At 44.5% G+C, this 20,904-nt stretch overlaps 1 protein-coding gene across 9 annotated transcripts in view; it reads right to left on the reverse strand.

Moving 5' to 3' along the window:
* The window catches only part of LOC147642135 (zinc finger protein CONSTANS-LIKE 10-like), a 31,143-nt gene extending 21,257 nt beyond the window's left edge, over nt 1-9,886 (reverse strand). For 4 of the 9 annotated variants that reach the window (XM_086803283.1, XM_086803272.1, XM_086803282.1 and 1 more), the window contains exons 1-4: nt 9,514-9,847; nt 8,322-9,410; nt 7,124-7,471; nt 6,761-7,006 (exon numbers count right to left, since the gene is read on the reverse strand). In XM_086803283.1, the coding sequence (XP_086659409.1) occupies nt 6,761-7,006; nt 7,124-7,471; nt 8,322-8,927 (1,200 nt within the window). In that variant the 5' untranslated portion in view covers nt 8,928-9,410; nt 9,514-9,847. Of the gene's footprint in view, nt 1-6,760; nt 7,007-7,123; nt 7,472-8,321; nt 9,411-9,513 lie in introns of all 9 variants that reach the window. The other 5 variants (XM_086803266.1, XM_086803256.1, XM_086803275.1 and 2 more) reach the window with 3 other exon arrangements.
* Between the last annotated feature and the right edge of the window lie 11,018 nt (nt 9,887-20,904).

Genomic DNA, 20,904 nt, shown 5'->3' on the forward strand with positions numbered 1-20,904 from the left:
TGGAACAGTCTTGAGCCAGTGGAAAGAGAGACTCCGAAAGACATCACCTGCAGTCCCACTTGCTCACAAAGAAAGAGAGACTTACAGTCTTTATGTCGCTTTCCACAAGAGAGGGAAAGACACGAGGAAATGCCCCCTTTGTGTCCTGCCTTCTTGTCCTGCAGTCCACACCTTTGTGTCCAACTCTGCCTGTATGGACAGCAGCGCAGCCAGCCAACTTCATGCCAAAAGCAAAGGGGAAAGACAGAAGAAAGAACCTGCAGGCGCCTGTGTACTCTGCAGCACAGCAGCCAGTTTATCCTCCAAAAAGCCAAAGAGAGGGAAGAAAAAGGATCTGTGTTTCTGTCCTATTGTGCAACACACCAGCCAGTAGCTTCCCTCTTCAAGAGTCAGTTCAGAGCCTGAATTCAGCTGCGCCTGCATACACAACAGCTTTGCCTGCTTGCAACTCTCTCCAAAAAACAAGAGAAAGCTGAAGCGCAGCCCTGCAGCCTGCCTGTTTTCAGAAACCCCTCTCCCTTGCGCTGCCCGCCAGCCTTTCCCTGCAGACCTGCGTAGCCACACATTCTAGCCTGCCGGTATGCAAGAGAAGGAGAGGGAGAGAAGCCAGCGCAGTCCACTTCTCCCAAAAAAGCACACATGTCCACAAGAGATAGGCGCCTACTACCTGCCAGCCCCTCCTCTTTCCCAAAGAGCACACGTGGCCCCAAAATAGCTTATGGGCCACGTTTTCTTCATAAATGGCATTAAAAATTACTTTAAAGGTTTTTAAAACCTTTTAAGTTAAAATTCCTTTGCCCCCTTTCACACATGGGGTTATCCACACATGGGCTTCCATATTCACTCCCACCTGATGCCATTCACACTGTCCACCATGTCCCCGTGCACATCTGCATCTTGTCCAGAGAAAAACACAGGGTCATGACACCTGCTAATGGATGGTCGTGGCAAAGAAACAACGAAACTGTCCGACCCCACCAAAATGCCATCATGATGGCAACCTTGGAAGAGGACAAACGTAGGCAGTCAAGGGTGTTGAATGTGAGGGTTACCAGCCTGCATCACACAAAGAGGATGGAGAGGCACTGTGTAGACAAATAGGCATCACAAGAACCCTCTTCATTGTCCATACATGGTGAGTGGATATAGACACGAGAAGGAAGCCATTGTCACATGCACTCTGCACTGTAGTGCATGGTGACAAGATGGCTCATTATCATCAGTGCAACATTGTACATTATTAGTACCCTTCAGGATGATAATTGTCGTACGCCGTGACCCCATTGTAATCCTCAGTCCATGATAAGTCAGGCACGAGCTACGTAGGTCATTCCTTAGCCATAGCAAGTCAATCGGTCAATCAAGTCCCTTGACCTGAAGAGATTCATTCATGCATGTAGAGTCAGTAGAAACCTTAGGGTTTGCATTAGAAAGCACTCTGCATATTGCATATCATTCATCTATTGCATATAGATCATTGCAGAAGCATTCAAATAATATCTAGTATTTTTAGAATATTTATTAGCATTTATCTGGCATTTTTCTCATAATTTCTAGCATTTAATACCATTTATCCATAATAAACAAGTCGTGTAAAGCATTTAGTGTCCAGTCGGCCAGCCCTTTAGCCTACCGACCAGCCACTTAGAAGCATATAAATAGTCTTGCTTTTGCACCATTCATTCAATCATCTCATAATCAGCCATCAAGCGTTGGAGTCTTCAGCACAAGAAGCATAAGCGATTGACCATTCAGCCCTAGACCACCTCCGCATTCAGCATTTTCAGTACACAGCACAAGGAGCATTGACGCATGAAGCATTCAGCCACTCTTCATCAAAACGCAGCATCTACAGCATTCAGCCCTTCAGGTCACCTTACATTTTTCTGCATGGGAGAACTTTTCAACATACTTATCTTCATCGTTTTGCTACAGCACTTTGGTGAAGGTAGAACTCAACATTCAGTGCATAGGCTCGAGATTGAACATCATTGGTGCTTCTACAACCATGTATAGTTAAGCCCGACTCTTGGTCCTCCGAGATCTTGTGTTTGGCTTATCGTCAGTCCAAAGTTAGTCTCTTCAAAATAATAAAGCAAATACTATTCCGGTAACGAGATAGGAGGCCCTTCAGTGGGTAATTCGGAACACCATACGGTGTACAATTTCTATCTCTCTCTCTCTCTCTCTCTCTCTCAAAATCTCTTAAAGTTTGAAGTCATAAAAGTGGATTGCTAAACTCGCAAAACTCAGGATACAGAAGGCGGTGTGAGAATTTGTGTGACAGGATCCTTAATTACGAATACTTCCGCTACATGTTACAGCCACCTCTCCTCAAGTTTAAGGATCAAGAATCACGAGTAGGCTTCTTGGGAAAAAAGGTGGCCCTATGAACCACCAAGATCTACGTGAGTGATGATCTCACGACCTTGCAAATGAAGCAATGAAAAATCGGGATGGTTCAGGTCATGAAATCACACAAGGCATGCAAATGGATCATCTATCAAGACAGTCTTGTCATCATTACGGAGCAAAGCTGTGATACTGCGAAAGCCTTCATGTCTTAATCACAACCCTTAAGCACTCTGTAGGAACCTTAATGCAAAACGCACGAGAGAGAGAGAGAGAGAGAGAGAGAGAGAGAGAGGATTTCCAATATAATGTATTATGTACAAAGGAAGAGGTTACATAGGCCATAGGCTTCCCAAAAGGGCTACAAGATGCTACTTCTATTTATATGATGTGTGGATGCTGGTTGGCCAGCTGATGCTGATTTGCCCTCTTACATGACATGTGTGACATAAAATGCCAAACTCTTCACCATAATTACTGATAAATGCTGCCAACTCTCACACAATGCTACCGACTAATATTCTATTGCTGCCAACCTGATATATGTGTGCTGAACTGCTAATGCATGCTGATGAAGATGTCCTAAATGCATCTAATATTGTTGCCTAATGAGGGATACAATCAGGGATTAGACATGGCATTGCCTTGTGCATGTGACATCCCCTGTTGCTAAGCTTGATGACGGGAATCCAACTTTTTTTGTCTTTGACTTTGGATGACTGTCATCATCTCTTGATTGCTCTGGGATTCCAACTGTCATACTTCTTCCTTGGCAACTTAACGAAACCTCCAGTTCTGCCTCAATTCCACTCCATGAATGTGCATCTGTTTCAATGTTGTCCCCTTGCATGCATACCCTTGTCCCTGAATGCACTGACTTATGATTCATGACTGAGGTTGATCAAGGCACCTAACTGAGGTTGCTCATCCTATTCCTAGGAAGTCATTCAGGTACTCCTTTGAGGACCTAACTTCCATGGGCTAAACGCTGAGGATTCACCTAATTCATGCCTAACCTTCCTGATGCTTCATAACTACTTGTGTTTACCTTGCTTGGACCTATACACCCCTTATGACAATGCCCTTGTGGTGCAAGTACGAGGTCCCTAGAGTGGAGGTTGGTCCTTGCATGATGAAGGTAGGGTAGGTGTGGCTAGTAGTCAAGGAATGACTACTCCTCCAGGTATGGAAACTTTACATATTCTGATGTGAAGCTGTGGGGCCTGCAGTGCTTGGTGATGTGGCTGCACTTGATGCTCTGATACCAATGTGGCATAGTGGAAGCCTTCATGTCTTAATCAAAGTCCTTAAGCACTCTGTAGGAACCTTGATTCAAAACGCATGAGAGAAGAGAGAGAGAGAGATAGATAGGTTTTCCAGTATAATGTATTATGTACATAGAAAAAGGTTACATATGCCATAGGCCTTCCCAAAAGGGCTACTAACTACTACTACTGCCTATACATGATCCAACTCCAAGATGGAGAGAGATGAAACGATCCAAAATATGCTACTTCTATTTATATGATGTGTGGATGCTGGTCATCCAGCTAATTTGTCCTCTAACATGACATGTGTGACATAAAATGCCAAACTCTTTACCATAATTACTGATAAATGTTGCCGACTCTCACACAATGCTGTCGACTGATATTCTATTGCTACCGACCTGATATGTGCGCTGAACTGCTGCCGACCTGAAGCATGCTGATGAAGATGCCCCAAATGCATCTAATATTGCTGCCTAATGAGGGATATGATCAGGGATTAGACATCGCACTGCCTTGTGCATGTGACAAAAGCCCCACATGATGGTGTGGGGTGCATGAGATCATAGATATGCTTCATATGGCCACATGGAACTACAATGCTTTGCCGAGACATATACCAGCACAGACACATCATTCTGGGGTGTGTGGGGTATTACGCGGCTTAAGAGGTGCGGCATGCCTATTTAAGCCTCACTTATGCAGAGGGTACTCAGAGTCCTCAAACGGGATTAGGAGGTCCGATTCATGTGGATGCAGTTAGCCATGCCTGGATTTCAAATTATGCAAATTGCACTTTGATATTTCCCACCCAAGACATCTGCCGTTGCACTGGACTTGCTGCAAAACGGAAAGTCTATTCCCCTTGTTTGCAAACATTGCGGAGTTCTCTCGCAACAAGAAGACATCCTCATGTTGGGTGACTTCAATGCACGGACTGCTATACGGCAGGTGCATATTTATGATCCCATGCAGATGGAGTTATGCTTTCAAAGATACACCCCGCTGAGTTGAACTCCAGTGGACACCTCTCCACCCTCAGATCACAGCTGTCTTCCATCATCCATGAATTAGCCCAGGCCAGTTTTCCCCACACCACCTGCTCCACCTCTCTGCCCCCTACAGCGTTCATCACAACCCCAAAATGGGTGGTATGATCATGGGTGACAAGCCTAGAAGAAAGATCCGGAAAACCATGACCAAGAGGATTCGAAAGATCAAGAAGCCGTTTGAGAAGCCGGGAGGCCAGATACCATCAAGGGCAGGAGGAATAGGAGGCCAAATACCATCAAAAGCAGGAGGACAGGAGGCCGCCCGAGAAGAATGCGAAGCCCAGTATCAGTAGGAATGAACAAGAATGAAGCCAAAGAACGGCCAATCCACGAAAATAGAGAAGCTGCTGACCATAAGAAATAGGAAGCTGAGCGGGCGCAGGAGGGTCAAGAGCGAGAAAATGCTCGCGAAGACGAGAAGCAAAACTTGCCCATCAGCAAGAGGACCATGAAGAAAAAAGACGTTAATGTACCACCGAAGTATTGGTAGACAAGTTGTCCTCTGTCCCTGGTTTAGTAAATGGTAGTTTCATGTTCTAACCAAACATGATAAGCATTATGGGAACCACACGGGTTGGCTCTTTTGCAAAGGCCGATTTTGTGTCATTCCCACGTGTAAAAAGGTTTTGCACGAGCAGCAGGATTCCATCCAAGTAAGTCATAAGTATTAATTATTTACAGTCATAAGTATTAATTATTTACAGTCATCTATGATGCCCCTACTTGGTTGCATCTGCTGATGGCAGGGTTAATCTTCTCTTTGGTGAAGTTTCAGCCAAGCTGGGAGCCCTTTCAAGATCATAAAGGAGCCCATTAATGTCACGTTTTGGCTGGAATTACCCAGCCAATATCCAGTGCATCATGTTTGGTTAGAACCTGGACAAGAAGTTAATTGATGAGTGACTTTCATTGTTTCAAGCTTTTCAAGAGGCTATGTAGACAAGGCCAGCTGCACTCTTGGTAGAGGTTGACTCTCTCTTTTGGGAGGAGGGGTGGGTTTTGGGGTGTCTGGACGGGCGCTTAGCTCAAGTAATTGCAATACCTGTGAACTTTTTCACTGGTCATTACGGAGTAGATCAGATTTTCCAAACAAATCAAGGGGGTAATCCACAAGGCCCACCATAGACGCATACGAGAAGCTTAATATCAAACCAGGTATGCCAGCTGGTGCCAATAGGAAACCTCTGAAGATCATCAAGAAAATCAGCAACGTCACTTTAGCTGGAGATACCCAGCCGTTGATGGATGTGTCATAACAAGTTTAAGGGTATCCAGTGCATCAAGTAGTCTTCACAATGTCCTCCTGTCTTACAATTAGCTCCTCATGCACATCTGAATCAACCCACCAGGCATACCCTTGTACCAGAGGTAGCCAGTGTATCAAGTAGCCCTCACAATGTCCACTTGTCTTGCAATTAGCTCCTCATGCACATCTAAATCAGCCCACCACGCATTTCCTTGTATCGGAGGTAGTAGCCAGATAAAATCCTACTAAAGACTTCTACAACAGAGGCCAATTTTGGTACATCTCAGAGCTTGACCTGTTGCTATTTGATGGCTGAAAATTAATTTGGGCTGACAATGGGCAAAGGCAAAGTGCCTTAGTGCGTTAGGATTTTATTTTGTGGTTTCTGATTGTTAGAATGGAGATGTACATTACAGGAAAGAACAAGACTGGCATCAATTTGGCAGACTCCTGGCTTTGTAGGCATGGAAAATGAGTACATGTGCATTGCTGCATTTGTAGCTCTTTGTAGTGTTGTATTGTGCTGTGAGGAGAAAAAGGCTGTTGATGTCTATGGTAATGCATACGTTGACTTCATAATAATCTCTACATTGACTCTCTCTCTCAAGAGTCTCATAGCATCATAGCAGAGTGATGCATTGCACGCCTGTAAAGTGTTCCAGTCACTTGGTACTGTTTTTATGGAGTAAAATCAAAGGATTCTGAATGCATATGCCACAGATACATCTGAATGCCATGGATACCTTAATTTTAATGAATGCTTTCCAACTGATAAACCACTTAATAACAGGCATTACACAAATTTGTAAATATAAAACACAAGGGCAGAAAAGGAAATGTACCACTTGTGAGTCCAGGACAATTCCCTCAGGTATACTCTCCATATGGGCGCTAGATTCAGAGAACGATGAGCTCTGTCCCATAGACGAGCAGGCAGACACTAGGTCTTCAAATGATTGATCCTGAGGGATAGGAAAAATGTCTTCATAGCTGGAGAACTTGAGGTCATCTTCACACATTATAAAACCTTGACAGATATCATCATCCTCACCACAATTTTCTAGGTCTTCGATATTTGTGCACCAGATCTGCATAAGCCAGAGAACTCAAATAATCTCAGTCCTTTTTGTGTGACTCAAGATGAAGAGTTACAAGCATGCACTGACTCGATAAAAGCAATATGCTGTAGCCTGTACAGACAATACCTGGTCATTGCCACTTCTTGGTTGAGGTGTTTCCGAAAGTAAAATCTGATCCATGAAAGGCTGCTTTGGCAAGTGGTAATCTAAACTGGTGTGGTGTTTGTCCCTTAACTTTGCCTGTGTTTTCTGTAGTAAACCTTCACAAATAAAATTGTTGGATCCATATGTCTCGAAGCATCCTGAAGATGGAGGACCTGATAGTTGCTCATACATTGGAGAAGGCGTGTCCTCCAGTTGTAGCTTCTGCAATTGTCGCAATTGTTGGACTACAAATTGCTTCTGCTTTCCACTTTGCTCAATATTCTGCATTTCATATTTCAGGCTCTCAGTGACAGCCGCGAGATTGTGATCCTGTAAAAGGAAACCAAGCTACAGATTGGCATTCCGTATGGTTTAGCTTTCAGGAATGTAAACATTACAACTAATCTGGATAAGTCTTTTTGCTTAATTCACCTAATCAGAAAAGGATGAACTCACACCAACCTTTTTGGAACATTTACCACTCCATGTCTACCAACAAAATGTAATACGAATGATGGTGGCACTACTATTGGTGTCATCACACTATTGCAAGCACATCGAGACATGCCAACTTTCATGTTTGTATCTTTGTACACAGACTAATCTGCTAAGTTTCTTCTCTCTCCAGAGGTGCAGGGGGGACTCAGCAACTAAAGGGAAAAGCCAATGTAATTTTGGGTGTAACAGAAACCTATGTTAAGTCGTTTAAGGCTTAAGCTAAGGGCACATCTCTAGATATCTAATACTCGTCCAAGAAGAGGGATGTGTGAGCTCTCAAGTTTTCACTTTTGCCTACTAACACTCTTCCTTTATGATCATGTTAGCAAGCTAGCCCAGAATAATCCATTTCTTGTCCTTTCCAAAACCACGTCATGAATTCAGGGATCAATTCTTTTATCCAAAGAAGCTGCATGAATTGAGGCACACTGCATAGAAAGTCTAATTTTCAGCCAAAACATCTGTAAGGAAGCATGCCCTTCCCACTTCAGCTTCACTCTATCCATCAAACCAATTAAGCACTTTCTTGTTTCCATACTGAACAAATATGCAAATGTTTTTCCACCAAGAATTACAATACACTAGAATTTTTCCACCAAAATAATTGAGAATTTCACCAGAAAAGTGTTCTTTTCCCACACAGACATACTCTGCTACTCAAAAGTAACTGACAAGCATGTACCTGGCAAGAATGCAAGGATATTTTGGGTGATTCTTCTGCAGACGATTTGGCTAGAACCATGGGGTTCCCACTCTGAATCATATCTCCATGTGTGCCAACAGCATGGTTCGAGTCCCTCCTCGTATCAACTGTGGCCCCACTGCCATTCCACCAAATTCCAGCATTTTTGGTTTGCTGTTGATCAGAGGTGAAGCTCTCAACTTTAGTAATAGAAGAAGCAACAAGAGAGCTGGAAGTCTCAGAGTAAGAAGGAACTGTTGTTGTTGCGGTCTCATTTAGGTCACATCCCCATATACGAGAAAGCTCAGCTGCAGAAGGGCAGCCAGTGAAGTATTCAACTGTACGGCGGTTGTGGTGAGATGCTATAGGGGAGCTTCCATGCTTGTCTGAGTCACAGGATTGGCAGAGGGAGAGGTTCTCTGTGAGACATCTCAGAGATGCTGGCCTGAGGTTGCAGCCATCACAGAGGAGGGTTCTGGAATGCCTTCTTGAAACAGCATTTGCCCCATGGACATGCCTATCACATGATAAGCACAGGCGTGCAGCATCAGCCGCACAATACACAGTGGATGGAGCCTCTCCACAGTAATCACAGGCGACCTCCATTACCTGCAGGGTTTGCTTCGCTTGAAGATGCAGAAACTCTAGCCCTAACACTGTTCTTGACCTTAATTTACCTACTTTACAAAGCCATTCTCTCCAAGCTCGGGAATTGTTTGCAAAATCGTGCAGAAATCCTATCCCTAAGTTCTGTACACGGCCAGGGTTTGCTTCACCCAGTGTTGCTTGGTTGAATAGCCTTAATCTATCTTCTGTTCACCGCCAGCATTTCAGAAATAGCACTTGTTTACAGCCATCGTAAATAAGTTAGGGTTTGCTTCGCACAGTGAATCCGGAAACCCTTGCCTATCTTCTCTTCACAACCGGTACCTGCAAAGTAGGGTTTGCTTCGCAGAACCCTAGTTAAATGGTAAGGCGAATATCCTTGGGAGAGCACCTACCTTCTGTTCTCAAAAGATGCGAGTCTCTGTGCTTCTCTTCCATAGCCTTTGAAGACCGTAGCTGTCCGCTTGTGAACAGTCACTCTTCCTAACATAACACGCAGAAAAAATCATGGAGTCATTCTTCAAGCTATCCAAAGGTCATGCTGCAAAAAAAAAAGTATTGTCCTCAACAGAAACAAGAAGAAAACCATGGCTTTTGCATAGAAAAGCTCTTCTGCTTCTTCTAGATGTTGCAGAAATCGCTGTGAGGTCTGTGTCAACAAAAGCCAGCAGAAATCCAGGGAGTTCTTCTTCTTCTTCTTCTAGCGTCGCAACAATGATACAACGTTAACACAGGACGTTGTAGAAGAGAACCTTCTTCTTGCGATTTGAAGGTTTCCTCTGTGAGTGGATTCAGAAAAACTGCAAAGAAATCTCGATGAAGCTGCAAAAAACAGGTAAAACCTGCAATACACAAGCTGACTAACTAATGGCTTGCAAGCGATCACACGGAGATAATAGATAAACACCCCAAAATATTTCAATTTTTTTGCACGCAGAAATATCCATTTGCATGCATGTATTGGTAATTTGATTTTTTTTCATTTTTGTAAGTTTTTTGTACGCTCTATTATTATTATTGAATATTATCCGTGTCCTGACCTTTTTGCGCTTTTCGCCGCCATGGCTTGTCGGGACTCACCCCTACGTCATTGGTTTTTCTGGTACGTGTAAGTTTTCAATAGGTGACATGCTTCCTTCTTCACCTTCCATGCATATTGGCACCTATCATCTATGTAGTTACTAGCCTGAAATTAAGCCCCTAAGACTTAAGTTCTAACCTCTATAACTATATGTTTATGTATAAATTTGGAGAATAGTGGCTTTCTTTTGTTTTGTCTTTTGTTGGTGTAATGTATTCCGACCAGCACTAGCATTGGCTATCACGAGTATTAATTAATTAGTGCCGGGCACTAATTAATTAATGTGGCCCTAAGGTTTTAACTTTCGGTTGTCTGCAAGGCGGATGCAACGAAAAAAAAAGGATTGTCTCCTTACAGCCGAGAGACCAGAGCGCATGAAAAAAAACAAGACGGATCGCACACAAAACGTTCTCTCTCTTTCTCTCTTTCTCTCTCTCTCTCTCACACACACACAGACACAAGGGCTTTGCTCAGGCTGTAAATCTTACGGTGAAACCCTTTTTATATAACCTTCATTGAAGCGGCTATGGGAAGTGTCTAGAACACACCTTTTTTTTCCTTATTTGTCGCTAAGGTTTCCAGCACCCTTTCCTCCTAAGGTTTGCAATTCACTCCATCCTTCATCAAGTAATTAATGCATTTTAAAATTTGGTAGCCATATTAGTATGCTAACCATCCATCTATATCTATATCTATATATAATATAACAAGCCTTGCACTTCCTTCCATGTGGCCTTTTTTTAAAGACTTTGCCCTGCTTCCACGTGTCGCCCCTTGCCGCCTCTTGTCTCACAGGTTGCATAGATGAAAAGCTTCATGCATGAAGAACGCGCCGTCTCTTGTCCCACATCCAGAGCCGCCCTTCGTGCATAGAATTTTGAATATCATAGAGTCGCGTGTTCTTGTCTTCCTTAGTTGTTGTTCGTGCACATTTTTTGGTTGAGCCATCCCCTACATGCTGTTCATCATCGTCCTCTTGCCCTTCGTGCTGCACTCAACTGGTGAGCGTTCTCTCTCTCTCTCTCTCTCTCTCTCTCTCTCTCTCTCTCTCACCGTAAGTTCTCATGTTTCTTTATATGCAGGTTGCCGACGTTCTGCTATGTGGAGGTGTTCACCAACCGCATTCTGCTCCTCGCGCCATCATCCTCTTCGCCCTTGGTACTGTGCTCTCTCTCTCTCTCTCTCTCTCTCTCTCTCTCAAGTTCTCATGTCCTCTTTGGATGGCAGGTTGACAACGGGTAGGAGGTGTTCCCCCCAAAAGCCATGTTCCATCCAAATATACACTAAATCTTTTAAAAACATTTCAAAATTTGTGATTTTGAAAGGATACCCTCCACACAAGAAATCAACCTTGATTTGGCCCCTCAGATATCAAGGATCTATGGTCTCACCTTCCCTACATACGTATGCGTTGTGCCATGCAAGCTTCACCCCATGAATAAGAAGAGCTTTAAAGTAATCACTCATTTTGTATATGCGCGTGTGAGAGAGAGGAGTTATACGCATGCGTGTGTGTGTGTGTGTGTGTGTTGTGCCAGGTGTTGTGCTCTTTTTTTTGTATTCGTGTGCATCATTTATAGCACTTTGCATGCAAGGGGGACGAAGGCCTCTCCCCAAATGCAGCATAGGAGCGACCGAGAAGAACTTTTATTTGCTTTGGGATCATGTGGGACGAAGGCCTCTCCTCAAACGTAGTCACGCTTGTTTGCATTTTGAAAGCTTGCAGCAGCAGGAACCTGAGCAGACCAAAGAGATACTAATGCCAATGAAGGTCTACATGCTAGGTATTGTGCACTAATTGTTGGATATCGCTAGCAAGGACTTGGTGGTGAAACTCTATATTGTTTTGTTTGCATGTGAAACAATATAGTGTTGATGCAATGTAACATTTTGCTTTTCTTTGTGATATGGTGCAGCAACACACACAGGTGTGTTTATGTGTTTCTAATTTTTAAATGTGTGGTGATTTTTTGTCGTTCACATTTTTTGTTTGTTGTGAGCCTTGATCTCACTCCAAAAGTAAATCCACCTACTTGAAACCTATCAGCTCATTGAGCATAATGATAGTGAGGAGAGCTAGACTTCTAAGGTCAAGAATATCAAGCTAGAGGTTTCATATATCTCCCATTTTAAAGAGATATATATGTGTGTTTTCAGTCTTCTACATCAGCAGTAGTGAGAAAAATCCAAGAACCTTATCCAACTTGACCAGTGAAAACGTTAAACATGATTATATTACAACAGATTTGTATACGATAATCCTGTTACAAGTATGTGGAGCCAGTGACTCCATTATTTGGAAACTTTTGGTGTAGAGCATAAACCCAAAGGTATTTTGAGAGAATAGATCATGTTACCTGCATCCATCCAAACAGACAAAGAGTTAGCCGGTGTGTGTCTTGCAGGTGTCATAGGATCTACCATGTGTTATAGATGTCACCCAAAATATCTTATGATTTATGAGGTAAAGGGATCTTGGACCCTTGATATGTAATAGGTTTCTCACCTTAGTATCATCCATAAGTAAAGGAATCAATCCCTGCCTTAATCTATAAATATGGAAGATTGTTGGCTTCCAGATATAATCAAGACAGTTGGCCCTATAGCAATCTCAATAGCCAAGTGGATTTTCAATCTATCTCCTATTGTGTAAGTAGAACCTAACATGCATTTGTTTCAGAATTTAGTGTATCTTAACAGATGTTCCTAGAGTTACCTTAACTCATAAACCCAAGATTTAGACATTTAATTGTCATATTAGTATCCTACTAAAAAAATCTAGAAAGAATCATGCAAGCTTATCAGAGGCAGTGTGTTTATAACACCTCAAAGCATTCATTTTGTCTTCCTAGAATAATAGCTATATCATCGCCCTTATAGGTAGTCAACCCCGAAAAGCCGAATAAAATTAACATCACAATCCCATTAGGAGAGTATCCTTGCAGTAGGACATTCATAGAAAATATTGCAAGACATCATGTGTCACGTAGGCTGTAATGCCTGTGAGCCGACGACAGCAGACCGGATGGCCATGTCCGGGGTTCAGTGGGAGAGGACGCCCATGCGGAGTCATGGGCGGCCAGGCTAGTGTGGACGGCAGGCCACACACTATATAGCCTGGGGGATGAGGGGCAATCCTCATTCTTCCTCTATGGCTAGAGGCCGTCCCCTCTCGTGGTAATGCCCGTAGTGGCGTTACGAGTATCTAACACTGGTATCAGAGCGTGGTTCGATGGGGTCATCAGAGTCCGCGCGTGACCGGGGGACTGGAGCCCACTCAATGGTTTTCAACCATTTATCTTCTCATCCTTATCTCGGATGGAGTGTGTGGAGGGAGGCGGCCAAGACAGAATGGAAGGGAAGAACTCTCTCTCTCTCTCTCTCTCTCCCTCCCCGTCACACACAGCAAGAAAAACGTAGGTAAGCAATTTTCGTTTTGTTTTTTTTTTCTCTGCGTTGAAATTGTTTGCGAAAGAATTCGTTGAAGCTTGTGTGGGGGGGGGCGGCACCAGCCCCACTGTCTGCGAAAGATTCGTTGAAGCTTGTGTGTGAAGGGGGGGGCGGACACCAGCCCACGACTTGTTGCTGAAGCAATGCAACGTTTGAAGGTGGGGGGGGCGAACAGCAGCCCCACAGTGAAGACCAACCCACCAGCCCCACGAAGGCCAGCTGCGTTTCCTGCCCCTGCTTGTGTCTCTGCCGTCGAAAGCCTGGGAAGAGGTGAAGACGCACAACCTACGCAATGCAGGTGAAGACGCATAACCTACGGCGATGGCACTGGTGTTGCTGGGCGGCAGGTGGATGGCGGGCGGGCGGAGTCGGAGCGCCCTGCTGAAGCCCGGCCAAGTGTGGGCCAGCCCTTAGGTGGCCAGCCCAGCGGCGGCAGGCGGCCGCGGCTAGCCCAGTGGGCGGCCATCCCTGAGGCGCCAGCGCATATGGGCGGCCTGCCCAACGCACAGCTGGCAACGGCCACCAACCAGCAACGCGGTGGCGGCGGCCAACCAAGCCAATGCAGCAGGCGCCACCAGAGCTGAGGAAAAGAAAAAAGAAAAAAGAAAAAAAAATCATTTATTTTTTTATATATTTTCATTATTCATTTTTAGTAAAATTAAAAATGAAAGTATATTCATACGGATCCTCTCTCTCGGCTCGGCTGGGGAGGGATAATCCCGGCAAGGGATAATCCGATGTTTCTGTTGTGTATTCCTAGTTTATTGCATGGTTACATTGCAAGTAAATAAAAACGTCTGCCCGTCCCAATGTGTCCCCACCCACTAGTCCGGTAGGTTTTTTAGGACTTCTCTCCTCGGTTGCAGGCCTTACCCCGACCGAGTTGGCTGGCCGTAGACGCCGATCGTCTCCTGTTCAGAGGGGCACTCTCCGGGCACGTCTCGTGACCCGCAGGCGCCTTCCACGTCTCGTGACCCTGCCCTTGACCTTGGCATGCCCGTAGAGGCCGCCGACCTGGCTAACCCTGCTCTGGCCGATGAGTTGGATTATATGGACACTGACGTCGCCGAGGGGGACGATGACCTCTTGGCAGATCACGACTTTGACCAATACCTTACTGACCCTGCCGACATCCTCACGGAGACGGAGCGCTCTAGTGGGATGTTTAGATATGTTAACACGCAATTGACGACCTTATAGAGGGTCCAGGATGACGTTGTCATGATGCTGCAGGGCATCTCCACACGCCTAGACGTGTTGTCCGACATCTTCTTCTCTTCCTCGTAATAGACGCCCGCCTGCGACACGCGTGAGCGCAGCCTCACCCGTGGTCCCGAAAGGACAGGCCGCAGTGCCTACGAGGTCGCCCGTAGAGGCAGCCTCAGCGTTACTTAAAGATTTTAAGTTGCCTAGTTTTGGCGGCGAGGAACGAGAGCGTAACAAGGATTCTGTTATTATGTTCTTAGCGAAATGGTCGGACATTCATGAGCTGCGTAAGCAGCCTAGTCATGTGCAGCCCGTAGAAACTAGTTTCTTATTGTCTGGCAAGGCATACAAGTGGTGGATGAGTCTTACCACTCGCCCTACCACTTGGGCAGCTTTCGAAACAATGTTTCGAAAGGAGTTTTTGCTAGGCAATGAAGAAGAGAGAAGTTGGGATGCGTGGGACAAGTGTTCGATAGAACACAAGACCCTCACCCAGTACATCTCTGACTACAGAGAGCTCATACTCAATTTGAAGGGAATCGATGCATTCCAAACATTGAGGGGCTTCAAACGAGGCCCAACAAATGATTATCTTGAGTATGTAGAGCCCTTGCAGCCTAAGGACCTCTCTCAGGCCATCAAGTATGCGCAAATCTATGATGACATCAAACGCCGTGGTGCGCGAGATGGGGTAGGGAGATCAGTGGATAAAGAAAAAAAGGGGTCGGGGTTTAAAAGAAAGGGTTTCCGTAGTGAAAAAACAGGGGAGAGGATGGAAGGGAGTCAGGGGGTCGTTGGTCAAAAAACCAAGACCCTTCAAGAAAAAACGAAGTTCCGAAACCCACAAAAAGGAGCAGTACTTGCAAGCACAAAATGAAAATCGTTGCTTCAACTGCAATGAAGTGGGGCACAACAAGGCTGAATGCCCAAAGTTAAAAGCAAGCACTAGTGGCAAGGCGCCTAAGAGCGATGGTAAATCCTCTAGGCAGTTGCACACGGTGCAGACGCTACCTTTCAGTGCCGGAGAGTTCAGAGAGGTTACGGTGAGTCATTGTCACGAGCGTCACGCTTGTTCAGTGACACTAGCTATGTGGCAACCTAGTGTTGGTCCTTATGACATGGTGCGCATGTATGACACCATAGGTGGCCGTAGAGTCACTGTCTTTATAGACGATGGGGCTAGCCATAACTTTTTGAACTATTCATTGGTCAAGAAGTTGAAATTAAAGAGACCGCAAGTGATCATGAGTATACCGTTGGTTTGGCCAATAATTATGATAAAAAGGTATGGAATACCGCGGTCTTGGGAGTCCCTTTGATCATGCAGGGTCCTATGTGGCCGTGCTTGACTTCCAGGTCATGCATTTGGCTAGAGCAGATGTTTACTTAGGCAGGGAGTGGCTGTATAGCCTCGGTCCTAGCCTAGTTCGGAGTTATTTACACAACACATTACAGTTTGAGTCTGGGGATAATATCATCACCCTACAGGGAGACCGTAGTGTCCCCTTTTCACCACTTATATCATCGCTCGAGTTATGCCACGCGGTCCGCAGTGGCTAGGTAGCACAAGTATACGCTTGTCACCCTCTTGTAAATTCTGTTTCCGTAGCTGAAACTAAAAGTAATGTTTGCGTAGACAAACATGGAAAACAAAGCCTTGGAAGAGACCCACTGTTTTCTGAAAACCCTGTTTGGCATGCATGTGATGATGAAACAACAAAGTCCAAGGCAAAAGAGACTCTAAAAACAAAGTACGTAGATGCTTTGAAAAGTTTATTGCAGGAATTTCAAGATGTCTTTCCTACTACAGAGCTTCCAGATGGTTTACCACCATCAAGGGAAGTAGACCATGGCATCAAAGTTATGCCTTGGTCCAAACCAATAAGCAAGCTTGCTTATAGGTTGAGCCACTCCAAGGCACAGGAGGTGGAAAAGCAGTTGACCGAGAAAGGGTTTATTCGCCCTAGTTCGAGTCCTTGGGCATCACCGATTCTTCTAGTAAAGAAGAAAGACGGTTCTATGTGCATGTGCATAGATTATCGGGCTCTTAATCAAGTCGCGATTAACAATAAGTACCCTATGCCACGTATGGACGAGTTGTTTGATCAACTTTATGGGTCGAAATATTTCTCCAAGATAGACCTGAGATCTGGGTATCATCAGGTTAGAATTAAGGTCGAGGATGTTGCGAAGACAACATTCAGGACACGATTCGGTCACTTTGAGTTTTTGGTTATGCCGTTTGGGCTAACCAATGCTCCAGCGACTTTTATGACGCTGATGGACAGTGTTTTACGTCCATACTTAGGAAAATTCATAGTAGTTTTCCTAGATGATATTCTTGTGTACAACAAAACGCGTAAAGAACACTTGGCACATTTGCGATTAGTGTTCCAGTTATTGCGACAACACAAGCTATTTACGAAGGAGAGCAAATGTGAATTTTTTGAAAGAGAAATTCACTATTTAGACCACATTATATCCGCCCATGGTACGCGGATGGAAACTGAGAAAGTGGAAACTATTCTCAAGTGGCTAGCCCCGAAAAATCTCGAAGAACTGCAGATTTTTCTTGGCATGTCGGGGTTTTACCGATAGTATGTAAAGGACTACGCGAAGATCGCAGTCCCGTTAACGGATCGATTGAGCACAAAAACAAAAAATATATGTTGGAAGGGATACCAACAAAAGAAGCTTCGAAAAACTTAAGGTAGCCATAACAGCTGCACCTGTTTTGACTATAGTTGACTCTACTGAGCCGCTTGTCTTGTAGACAGACGTTAGTGGTGAGGCCATTGGAGCCGTGCTTTTGCAAAGGGGACGCCCTGTTGCATTTGAGAGCAAGAAATTAGATAGGGCTCAGCGTAACTACTCGGCTTACGAGCGGAAGTTACTGGTCATCGTACATGCACTTAAAAAGTCAAGACACTATTTATATGGTGCCACTTTTTAAGTACGTACGGATCACAAAAGCCTGACATGGCTTTCGAGTCAAAACAAGTTGAAAGGTCGGAAAGCTCAGTAGGCGGAGCTCCTACAGGAGTTTGACCTTCAGATTCGCTACCAAAGGGGTAAATATAATGTTGTGGCAGATGCGCTTAGCCGCATGCCACAAATTAATGAGTTAAGCTTTACGGTTTTCAAGAATGAGTTCTTGGAATCACTCCGTGGCTTGTGTGAGCATGATCCTGTCTTTACAAAGGTCTGGCGCGCTGTACGCGTATGCACTTTATCACAACCGCGCCCACCTTCCTAGCCGGCACGTAACGCTAGTCCGGAGAGACTGGCCGTAGGTGCGGCGGGTAGCGAGGCGAGAGTTAGTCCGGAGAGGCTAGCCGAGTCTTCGGGGTATAGTTTTGAGCCGGAGAGCTCAGACGTAGGCCCTTCATCACCTTTGTTTTCCGACACGGTTTCAAAGGATGATGCTAAACTTCGTCGGGGGGAGAAGTATGCTAACTACTCCATTGACGACGGGTACTTACTCTACAAGGGTAGGGTGTGTGTACCAACTATTGGTGACTTTCGAGCATGCATTCTTAGAGAAAGTCACGATAGTCCAAGTGCTGGTCATCCCGGGATACAAAAGACCTATGCACTAGTCAAACGACAATTTTATTGGCCTAGTTTGTTCAAGGACATCCAGACTTATGTGCTGCAATGCAATAAGTGTCAGGTCAATAAGCATGAAAGGCTAAAGATTGGGGGCTTGCTCCATCCTTTAAGCATTCCTCAAGGGAAATGGGAAAGCATTTCCATGGATTTCATCACCGGTTTACGCACGACAAGTCGAGGGAATGACTCGGTCTAGGTGGTGGTGGATAGGTTAACCAAGATGGCAAAATTTATTGCCACCAAGAAAATGGTAAAAACGCCAGAGTCGGCAAAACTCTTTATTGAACATCTCTACAAGCTATATGGCTTGCCCGTAGATATAGTGTCAGATAGAGATAGAAAGTTCAATAGTCATTTTTGGAGGGAAGTCTTCAAAAAGTTGGATACTACTCTGAGTATGAGTACGGCGGACCATCCGGAGTCTGATGGTCAAACAGAAAGGGTTAACCAAATACTCGAGGATATGTTGCATTCTTATGTAAGTAAGAAGCAATCAAATTGGGAAGAATATTTGCCCATATTGGAGTTTGCTTATAACAGCTCCAAGCATTCAGCGACTGGATTTACACCATTCATGTTAATGTATGGATTCCAGCCGAGATCTCCAATGGCTGTAGGCCTAGAAAAGGAGAAGATTCAATCTGTCAAGGATTTCCTTGAAGATATGAATGATATGCTCAGAGCCGCACGTGAGAGCATTCGTAGCGCTCAGGATTGCGCTAAAACTTATGCGGATAAAGGACGTAGAAAGGTGACCTTTGCAGAAGGTGACTTTGTATTCCTCAAGGTTTCTGCGCAGTCAAAAACCATGAAAACGAGAAAGTGTAATACACTTTCTCCGAGTTATTATGGTCCTTTTAAAATCCTTAAGAAGATTGGGGACGTAGCAAATAAACTTGAGTTACCGGAGAGTTCTCAAGTCCATCCTGTCTTCCATGTCAGTAAATTGAAGAAATCAGTTCACGGGTTAGAGAACACAGTTTCTCCAGAGATTTTGGTGGACTTGATAGAGCCACCAAAGATACCACATGAACCTGAAAAGATTCTATAGTATGGTGACAGACAAACCCGACATAAAGTGTACCAAGAGGTACTTGTTAAATGGACAGATAGGGATGAGGAGGTAGCTACCTAGGAACGCCGTAGTGCAATTTCCAAAAGGTTTCCCCAGTTTGTTTTCGAGGACGAAAACTCTTCTTAAGGGGGGCGTAATGTCACGTAGGTTGTAATGCCTGTGATGACCGACGGCAGACCGGATGGCCATGTCCGGGGTTCAGTGGGAGAGGACGCCCATGCGGAGTCATGGGCGGCCAGGCTAGTGTGGACGGCAGGCCACACACTATAGAGCCTGGGGGATGAGGGGCAATCCTCATTCTTCCTCTATGGCTGGGTGGTGAGCCAGAGGCCGTCCCCTCTCGTGGTAACGCCCGTAGTGGCGTTACGGGTATCTAACATCATGTATGTGTTATAGTTAGGTTCCTGGTTTTGCCCATCGGCAAGGGGCACAGTGAAGCTTTAATCTCATAATAGCCACAAATCATTCGGCCATAAGTATATCCAGTAGGGCAGAGAGGTAATCTCTACAGAATAGTCTAGATGATCAACCATAAAAAGTCCATAGTTATGTATGACAGAAGGTAAAGGAGACTGTTTTATGCAACACAGCCAGGGCATCTAACTAGACATAGTCTTGTATCATCAATGATCCCATACGCCATGTATGGGGTTTTTTTTTTTTCCAAATAGCATATCCAGATATGCCCATACAATATGTGTGTATCATAATTAGGTTCCCAGTTCCAACCTTCAGCAGAGATTTAATGAATTTTTTAATCTCATAATAACCATCAATTCTTCGGCCCTAGGTAAAGCTCGAAGGATGGACGGATCCTCTCAACAATACAGCCCGATGAATCATCATTAAAATAGCATAAAATGCACATATTATCAGAATAGGTATATTGTTAGTCGAGCCATAACAGTCGAAGTGCATATGCAAAACATAAATGAAAAGAAACCAGAAAACATAACCAAATATAAATCCTAAATATGATACCTTGAGAGGTATAAATCATATCAATCTTCATGAATATTATTGACAGAACGAACAATAGTTTTCAAAAAAGTCCCTAACCCATAATCAAATGCAGAGTGCCACATGCAAACTAAAATAACAGGAAACCTAGAGAACATTAATACCAGATATAATACCCCGAGAGGTGTGTACCACTTCAACCATTAGAGATTGAAAACACGAAAATTATAGACAGAGCATACTATGGGTTTCCATCAAGTCCTTAACCCATAATCATTATGTTGAAAACCATCATAGAAAATAGCAAGTCTCTATCATCTACCTGAGAGAAAGAAGAACTCCCTATAGTCAAGCACAATAGACATGGTGCAAGAACAATGACACGGGTTAAGTGAGTGTCCAAGCACTAACCCTTTACAGCTTTTTACACGTGGATTTGGACTGATGCCACCGGTTGTAGCCATGAATGCTCTGACGAGGTTGTCCCACACCTCAGAATATTAATCACAAAATGCTATAGCCGATTTGAGCCAGAGTGAATTTCATGTCATGCGCATTTCCATTGCACAGAATGTTAAACCACGAATAGCCAT

This window comes from Cibotium barometz, chromosome 1, assembly GCF_041138505.1.
Source record: "Cibotium barometz isolate CiBa-2024 chromosome 1, ASM4113850v1, whole genome shotgun sequence".
Lineage (NCBI taxonomy): Eukaryota > Viridiplantae > Streptophyta > Polypodiopsida > Cyatheales > Cibotiaceae > Cibotium > Cibotium barometz.